Source organism: Herpailurus yagouaroundi, unplaced genomic scaffold (assembly GCF_014898765.1).
Source record: "Herpailurus yagouaroundi ecotype Mexico unplaced genomic scaffold, PumYag 187, whole genome shotgun sequence".
NCBI classification, from domain to species: domain Eukaryota; kingdom Metazoa; phylum Chordata; class Mammalia; order Carnivora; family Felidae; genus Herpailurus; species Herpailurus yagouaroundi.
Genome location: NW_024412418.1, coordinates 19,991,827 through 20,000,956, shown reverse-complemented (window position 1 = coordinate 20,000,956; position 9,130 = coordinate 19,991,827). Strand labels below are relative to the sequence as shown.

Genomic DNA, 9,130 nt, shown 5'->3' with positions numbered 1-9,130 from the left:
ACAAATGCCCATTTACAAATAATACACCAAAATGAATAAAAGTTTGGATACCAAAATGAAGATTTGTTCCAACTGATAGCGTGCCTTCTGTATACAAAGGTCCTTGCTTCAAGTCCATTCCCCAGTGGTACAACACAGGACACAATTGCAGATCTGAAGTGCTTCTAACAGCATTTTCCTTTCCTTCCTGAACGCCCAACTGCTGTGTCCACATAGTCACTGACTGAATTAACACCATATATCCTTTTTTTTTTTTTTTTTTTTTTTTTTTTTTACTGTAATCTTGGCCAATATTGAGACATATCAGGTTCACTTCCAGGAACTTGAACGGGAACTGACACACCCGGGGAAATGAGTCCTAGAAGTGGATGAAAGAAATAGCCATGTAGAAATTCCCTTCGAGAGACAAGCATGGAGCATGAATTTATAGGTTTAAAAAAAAAAAATCTCATAATACTTTCTAACATTCTAACTGTATTTAAAAAAAATACTTAAAGTCTCACAAGCAAAAGTAGAACCTTCAGAAACAAGATTACATGTTTACACATATCTATTGAATTCCAAGTCCACACACACACACACACACACACACACACACACAACACCTCCATTTGTTTGCATGGTTGGAACTTTAGCATTAAAACTATCTCCAGCAAAGGGGGCGTCTGGCTGGCTCAGTCGGTTATATGTCCAACTTTGGCTCAGGTCATGATCTCACGGTTCGTGGGTTCAAGCCCCGTGTCAGGTTCTGTGCTGACAGCTCAGAGCCTAGACCCTGCTTCGGATTCTGTGTCTCCCTCTCTCTGCCCCTCCCCTGCTCGCATTCTGTCTTTCTCTCTCAAAAATAAATAAACGTTAAAAAAAACTTAAGTAAAACTATCTCTGGCAAACCAATGTGGTACTTCTTCAGTTGCGATGAAAGGCATGGAGGGGCTGGGAGGGTGAGAAGTCTTTTGATAACACTCACCATGCCCCTCACTCGGAGGCCCTCGCTGCTGAGCTCTGGCTAATAATCTCTCTTCAGAAAGCTGACATTCTCAGGCCTTGTCTTCATATATAACTTCTGTGACCAAATTCAGGAAAAACAACCTTGCTTTTTGTCTACATGGTCTCAAGTTACTAGTACAGCTTGACTAAATGTCCCCTTCTGATCAGTTTTCCCCCAGAGAAGTGAGGGAAACAACAAAGAGTTAAACAAACCATCACACACGGCCAGGAGGTTCTTTTTAGAATAACTTCAAGTGGAGTTAGATCACCTGGCAAAAGCAGCTGCAAAGGCCACCTCTGTGCAGCCTGCAGGGAAGGGCGGCTCACCTGTGGAAGTGGTGCCCGAGGTGCCCATTGGCTGACTGTTCATGTGTGTCTGCATATGTGGGGGGGTGTAGGTATCATAACTCCGCCCGTTCACCGAAGGGCTGGTGGGCAGCATGCAGGAGTACGAAGAGGTCTGGCTGGGGACTGGGGGCTGAGAGGAGAAAGGCAAACCTGTGGTTACCGAGAAGCACGTCACACAGCCGCATCCCCGGGCTCTGTCCTCCCCAGGAACTGTGCCAACATTTCTGATCCGTAAAGGTGCCCTGGTGGAAAGTACTGGAATTCCGTATCAACAGTCGGGCCTACAACCAGTCCTTCTGTTGACCACCACTAGAGTAAAGTTGCCTAAAAGTAATATAAATTCAGACAACTGTCTAGCTAGATGGTTGGCACTATCCATAAAATTAATAGGGTTTCTGTCCATTTTCATCTTGGACCTCTGCTGGCATCTTCAGAGAATCTATAGCATGAGGACTTCCATTAAAACACACCCCCTCTCCTGCAAATCCAATCTATTTGGAAATCTAGTGACCCCCAAATCCTGTATCTCAGGCTTTGGGCAGAGAACTGTAGACAGAGTTCTCCATAAAGTCTGCTTCAGGGACCTTGGGAGCCTTCCATGGTAGGACTCGTTGGATTAAAGATTCTTTGAAGAGACACATCAGTAATGATCTCCGATGAACGTGGTTAGAAGCATCAGTTAATACCTAGCCCCATCCTGCGAATTAGCTGTGACTTCCTTACAGACCTAAAAACCCAGGTTGGGTTTTATCCACAAAATTGGGTTACTGCCCTCTAAGTGTTTGGTCTGGTGGTATTGAGGAGGCAAACCTTTCTCCTAACTGAATAAGAAATACACAGAGCTGGGACAAAATCCCTCATGAGCTTCCATGGGGCTATGCCAGGCCAGCAAGATTGGGATGGATTAATACAAGCATCATGCCAGGAATAAGGGAGACGATGGCACTACTCCGTTCTGCAAACTGCAGAAATGTTTAACATCTCAGGATCCACATTCTCAGAGAGGGTGACACATTAGAGAAAGTTCAGAGGGAGACACTCACCCTTTGTAAAATGGCTGAAGATTTTGGTCAACAAGATGAATTGATGGACAGACAGACCAGCACACCCCAACTCCAAAATTCAGAGAGTAATTTTCTCTGAACAGGAGAATCATTAGTAACTTTTTAATTTTCTCTATGCTTTACAAAAGTATATATGTTTTGTTTCATATAAGTTGTGTAACTTTTAAAAGTCAGCGTTTGAAATAAATTGACCCCACACCACTTTATAGGTGGAAATAACCTGAATAAAAGAGTAGCACCTATTTAATTGGTTCTGAATATTTTCTCATATACAAACTTTGTTATCTTTGCAAAAACCTAGATATTGCTACAATTTGCAAAACCGAACAAGACACTCCATGGCCTTGTTAAAGTCAGAGGATGAGTGGTAACCTCAGGTTCAAAGAGGCAAGCAGGCCTTGAGGGCCCTGCCAGAATTTCAGCTTGCATTTGTTTCTAATTCCCAAAATCACTTCCTCTAGGCAACCTGACTTCTGGAAAATTCCAAAGCAGTTGTAGTAATACCAACCAATGGGCTGTTAATCCCTGAATGTACATTAATTGCATTATGGCTACTAATATCCCGATGAAATAAAAATAAACGTGAATAATTCCTCTGAAGTCGCTTATCTAGCTGCTCGTACATTCGTCTGGAGACTGGGAAACATTTATTTTGCTGTTATTTGGACTCGAAATTCATCAAAAGATGTTCAGTGGTGAGTAAACAATCTGTGTAACCCCAGAACTGCTTCCAGCAGGGGCTCACGCTGGCCAATCTCACACCATCCGGCATCCTCCAAGCATTGCACAAACAGGAGTCCTGGGAAAGTCACCAACAAGGCCCACCGGAAGGAAGGCCAATTTTTTTCCCATCAAGAATCCATCCAGCTCCAAAGTTCTAGTATAGTCCACCTGCCCTATACAACTTCCATCATAAAGGGCTAACCTACTACAGGGCCTTGCACACATAGGAGCTGATAAACATTCGAGACAGAATGGAGGGCAGAGGCAGGTTCTTCACACCGAGTGAAGAACATCAACCTACCCAGGCAGCGAGGAGCACCACAAACTCATTACATGATCCATGACAAAGACCACTAAATTTTTAGCAAGCACCTGTATTCCTTTTTTCATCATAAGCTGTAGAAAGAAAACTCACCATTCCTTTATATCAAAATATATCCCACAAGGCAAATATAAATCTTATTTCTGATCCTTTTTTTCTTCCTCACTGGTTTGTCACATATACACTAAATAATGTCCAAAATGCACACACAGGTTATATATTCATTTATATGAACACATTAATATAAACCCGAATTTACATATACTAACCCCTTGCCATCTAATAACGTGTCAGCATTATTTCCATTTTCTGACACCACTTTCACCAGTACGCAAAACATGCCCATTCCCACCCAACGTTATCAAGCTAACATCTTCTCAGAGCAAAAGGCAGATTAATTTGGCTTTTGTGCTTTTTTTTAAGAGCACGAATCAATCAATCCATCAACCCAACTACAAGACTGGACTGACTGTTTTCACCTCAGCCTTGACTGGTTAAGCTAATGGCTGCAGTGAGAAAGGCTCCCAAGGGCACATGCGTGGCCAGTGGGGTCTGCAGGCCCTGACCCGTTCTCCACTTCTTCTCTAAGGCACCCGGTAAGCAGACGGCCGGCGGCCTCACTTACTTGCATAGGCAGGTTATTCGCCATGGTGAAGCTGGGCATGGGTGGCAGAGCGCTGTACGTGTTTGTGAGGGCTGTGTCTGTCCGGCCCAACATGGAGCCAGAGGTGAAGGAGGAAACTGCAGGGAGAGAGACACCTCAGACAGTCATGCTGAAAGTCAGAGCCAGGGCAAACAGGTGAGACACACTTAGTGGCAGTGGTATTCAAATTACCAGGCGTGGTGGGTTGTGGGATTGGCTGGTAGACACTGGTGCTGAAACTACTGCTGATGGGGATGTGACTAGGTGTGTTGCTGGCCTGTCTCCTCTGATTCCTCAGTTTTTCTTCTCTTCGCCATTTGGCCCTCCGATTAGAAAACCATACCTGGAAGTCAGATGGAACAGGTTAGGCCTGTGCCTACTCCCAACTCAACCTCCCCCCTGGCACTTGCTCTGCTCCCCACCCCCATCCCCCGGTGACAGCAAAGCATTTAGGGGACTGAATCTCTTACTGTTTATGTCAATGAACGGTGTTCCTTAGAAGCACCTTTGTGTCTAGAAAGGGCAAAGCATGAAACCACATGTTCTCTGGGTACCTGTATTCTTGCTTCAGGTAGATCTATTTTGGCCGCTAGTCTTTCTCGGGCAAACACATCTGGATAATGGGTTCTCTCAAACTCTGAAAGAGTAAGTGGCGTTTTCTATGTTGCACCGGAACTATGCAAAATGTGTCAACGAAGCCCTGGATCAAACTGGTTCCCGCCTCCCCATTTCTGTCCCTTCCAACCAACTCCCTTTAAAATGCCGCTACTATGAACACTGACTGTACTTGAAAGAGCTATCCCACCAGAACCAAGTTAAATTTCCTTCGGAATGACATTCATTCGAGGACCCTTCTGTGGCCTGAATTAGCAAAACCATCATTTTTTCTTTATGAGAAGTCAGACTCTTAGTCTTTGAATTACTGGTACATGAAAAGAAGAAAGAAAACACACACACACACACACACACACACACACACACACACACACTGAAAAGATGCCCAGGAAAAAAAAAAAAGAAAGAAAGAAAAAAGAAAGCTTTTCAGTCCTCTATGCAAAGGGCCCTGGCTAAATTTAGCTCTTTGTACTGAAGATGTGGCATTTAGTTTGATTTACGGCCTCCCTACTTTGAAAAACTCCATCACCTTTCTCCAGGGCCTCAATTTGCTCTTGGGTAAAGGATGTTCTATTTCTTTGCAGCTTCCGCTTCAGCTGAAGTCGCATTTGGGCCTCATCTGAATCTTCTCCATTGGAACTGATAGAGTTGGTATTCTCTCCCCCTCCTTCCTGTTGCTGGCAGCCATCTGGAACAAAAAGAAAGGGACAGTAAGAGAAATCTGGAATAACTTGGAGCCTCCAAAAGGGGCCTGGGTATAGCCATAAACTCCAAGAGCAGTACATTGTGACAGTCTCAAGGCATTCCCAAGGTAACTGTCAGTCTTCCTCTAATAAAAGACATTAGTGACGTACGCTATCTTATCACCATTGTCTTTCTGTTTTCATCAAGAAGAGACTGTACGATATGGACATCACAGAAGGGCATTTCTTTAAATAACAAAACGAGTGCTGAAGTTTCCAATTACAATGGTCTTTCATAACTAACCTTGAGTCCCAAATGCCTTACCCATTTCCCCATTCCCTACAGAATTTATTTACCTATAGCTCTGTTGGGAAAATAGAAGAGTGATGTTCAAGATTTCAGCTGATCTATAATCAGTAATTCCTATCTAATCAATTAGATGTTGATAGGTTTGTAGAAAATGCTATTAAGAAACCAAACCAAGCTTGTAATCTTTTTAAAAAAATATTTATCTAGTTTTTATTTGAATTCTGCACAGTCAATTTCATTTTAAAGGTTGTGAATTTAGAAATGCTTGCATTGTTCTGCAGTTTTATTCAACTATTGTATGAGTGCGCTTTGCCTTGACACCTATTACGAGCACAGCTGTAATTATATCATCACCAAGAACAGGCTATAATTGCTGAAAATGGAATTTTATATTTAGATAAAAGGACTGTCCATTCTTTGTAATGTGTTGCACCAGAGAAAAGTAAGATTTCTTTTAAATTTTTAACGTGTAATTTTAAAAAAGAAATAGTAGAGAGTTCACTAACTAGCTAAATATGCTATGCCGCAGCTGAATCCTTGGCATATCATTTAAGTGGTACATTTTTAATTAGGGCATTTCCACCACTTTTACTGTAATTTCTATCATTAAACAGGGGAAAGTTTTATTGTTTTCCCTTGCTGCTTCCAGGGCAAGATGTACACTTGGGCTAGCTGGATCTCGCCTTGCCTCTTGCTCCTGAGGCCACAGCCTGTCTGAAGGAAGGACTCAGCCCTCACCGGGCCTCCAGAGCCACTGCAAGCTGGGTCCTGGGTCTTGGGTCCTGAGGCCCCCAAGGGATACCAAAGGGGCTGCCACCCCCCATCCTAGAAATTTGGCCGGTGGCGGCGGGGTGGGGGTGGGGGGCGGGAGGGAGGGGCCTCTAGGAGCTCCTTGGTGGGAATCGACTTGGCCAGGAATATCATTTATAACCAGGAGACAATAGGCAGCGCCTTCAAAGAGTTCAGGGAATTGTGACAGGATCTAGTGGGATCTTTTCAGAAACTTTGAAATGTTTTAAAACCCCAACTTTCTCCCCCATTTAAACAGGCGGATTCATCGGCACTGGCCACCATATGGGCCCTTGGAGATCTATTGAGATGACCACCAACACTTGAATAGCGAGGGGCTGCTTTTCAGCGCTGCACAATGCCCCATGAGTAAGGGAAACTATTAAACTCCTGGGGCAGGAGCGTTGGCAAACTTTCGTGGGCAGAATTTTGAGGCCACAATGAGCGCGGACAACAAAAGGATTCTCTTGAGGCGTGCAGCGGGCCACATTGTGTTACAAGAAGCCCAGTCAACAGACTTTTCAGTGAAGTGTGTTAACCCCTCTGCTCTGCTATCATTAATCACTGTCCGAAGAGCGGTCGCCTCAATGCTATTTAGGGCGCTTGGCTGGGGGGATGGAGGGGGGATGGGGGGCCAGAGCAGGGGGTGGGGAGAGGCAGGAAAACTCGTTGGGGACCAGGCAGGCTTGTGTGGGAAGGGTGGACGGGGAAGGCAGGGAGGATGGAGACCAGTTCCGAGGTAAGGAGGAGGGAAGCGGAGAGGGAGGATGAGGGCCGAGGGGGAGGGGGTTGGAGAGGAGGAGAGGAGGCAGGAGAAAGATGAAGGGCTCCAAAGAGACAGAGCCCAGAAAGGTATAAGAAGGACAGAAATGCCAAGAGGAAAAAGAGGCAAGAGGACTTAAGGAGACAAGGAGAGAAAGGGGGAAAGGAAGACAGAGAGAGACAATTGCTAAACAGACTGGCTCTACTTTGGGTCATCTCCTGCTACTTCAGAGAGATGGGGAGGGGGTGGGAGAGGGTACTTAGTTGAAGGAGACACTGGACCCACGTGTGTGGGCACAAGTGTCTGTACTAATTTACTGCCCCAAGTTTCCAGGTGACTTTTCAAAGTGGAAAGAAAGAAGAAATCCCCCCCCCCCCCCCCTTATTTTCAGATTCGGTGAACGAGGAAGACTTTACAAATAGCCCTTTTTGGCCAACTAGAAACTAGTTCCGTGGGTTATTGCTTTGGGGAAACACAAAAATCTCCAACCATGAGACATTTAGGGACTGGGGCGCTGAGGAGAACACAATCCTACCTCGCTCTGGTGGTCACTCATGCCCACCCCAGTCCTTTTTCTGGCATATTCAATGTCACCAATTAAACAAAGCTGCCCAGGTCTCCCTCAGAAGACCCCTGCAGATAGCATTCTCTACTCTCTACTTCTCTGACATTTTCCTAATCTAAAACTTGGAGGGTTGCACTCTCTCTTCCCCACCCTCCCCCCATCTCCCCCTGTCTCTCTGTCTCTTACACACTAACGCCGGCATGGCTCTGACTTGAGAATTGACATTTAAGGGATGGGGAGAGTCAGTGGGGATAGAGAGCCCTTTGGGAGGGGGGAAGGAGTGGAATGAGAGGCCGGCCAGGAGAAACCCGTGGCTGCAGGACCCCTCCACGACCCCGCAGAGCGGGCGTGCCCCGTTGAAAGTTTGTTTACTACTGTCAAAGTAGCAACTGTTCGCAGCCAGGCGCTGAAGGAAAGGTCACTCTTAGATTGGGCGCCCCCCCCCCTTTTTTCTTTAGTGGATTTACCTTCCACTCTTAAAGCTTTTAACAAAATAAAACTAAAAGTTGGATCTCGAATTCTCCATATGATAAACCTAAGTGGCAGACAATTAAGATATCTTCTTTAAAAGGCGCCCCCTCGGAGCGCGAAAAGAAGAGGCCTTCAATGGGCGCGCCGTCCACCTTCCAGCCTAATCCGTGAGAAGGCGAGTGAAAGCGCCTCCCATTATCCCAGCCCCAGAACCATCTGACGCTGGGGATAGGATTTGTTTCCTGGAAGAAGGAGAGGAGGAAAAAAAAAAAAAAAAAAGGACGCTGGGAAATAAAATCATTCCTTAGTTTCTTAGTGTCTTAATCAGTGAGGCGGAAAACAAGCAAGAAAAGATAGCAACCCGGTTGCGGCACCTTTTCAGCTCTAGAGCGCGGATCAAAACATTGTAGCATCTGTTGAAAAGAGACTGACTAAATCCTATAGAGGGCCTGGGTATTATGGGGGGGGGGGTGGGGGGGAGGAGATAAGAAAAAGTGTCTCCGTGATCCCTAAAACCACCAAATCGCTGGAGAATTGGGGCTGGATAGAGTTGTCTCTTGTTGTTGTCAGCCCACGTCGTCACGATTTTATTCACCGCCGCATGGCGTTGATCAGATGGAAACCATATTTGTCTCCCTCTGAGACCTAACCTCGCCTTATGCTTTCGGAGTAATGGACTCTTTAAAACCCCAAAACGGCTTCCCGGGCCGGGAGAGGGGGCGAAGGGGAGGGGGCCTTCTTAGCACCAAAAGGTCTGGGGATTCCCAGGGCGCGTCGGCCGAAGCCCGGCACCAGCGCCCCGCGGCGCCCCCACGCCCGGGACCTCGCTCGGGGGGGGGGGGGGGGG

The 9,130-nt window shown here is 45.9% G+C and overlaps 1 protein-coding gene across 4 annotated transcripts in view; it reads right to left on the bottom strand.

The window, feature by feature from the left end:
• Positions 1–244: 244 nt before the first annotated feature.
• The window catches only part of PAX6 (paired box 6), a 17,642-nt gene continuing 8,756 nt past the window's right edge, over positions 245–9,130 (bottom strand). For all 4 annotated transcript variants that reach the window (XM_040495531.1, XM_040495533.1, XM_040495532.1 and 1 more), the window contains 6 exons: positions 5,232–5,390; positions 4,642–4,724; positions 4,280–4,430; positions 4,070–4,185; positions 1,315–1,465; positions 245–358 (listed from right to left, as the gene is read on the bottom strand). In XM_040495531.1, the coding sequence (XP_040351465.1) occupies positions 273–358; positions 1,315–1,465; positions 4,070–4,185; positions 4,280–4,430; positions 4,642–4,724; positions 5,232–5,390 (746 nt within the window). In that variant the 3' untranslated portion in view covers positions 245–272. The remainder of the gene's footprint in view (positions 359–1,314; positions 1,466–4,069; positions 4,186–4,279; positions 4,431–4,641; positions 4,725–5,231; positions 5,391–9,130) is intronic.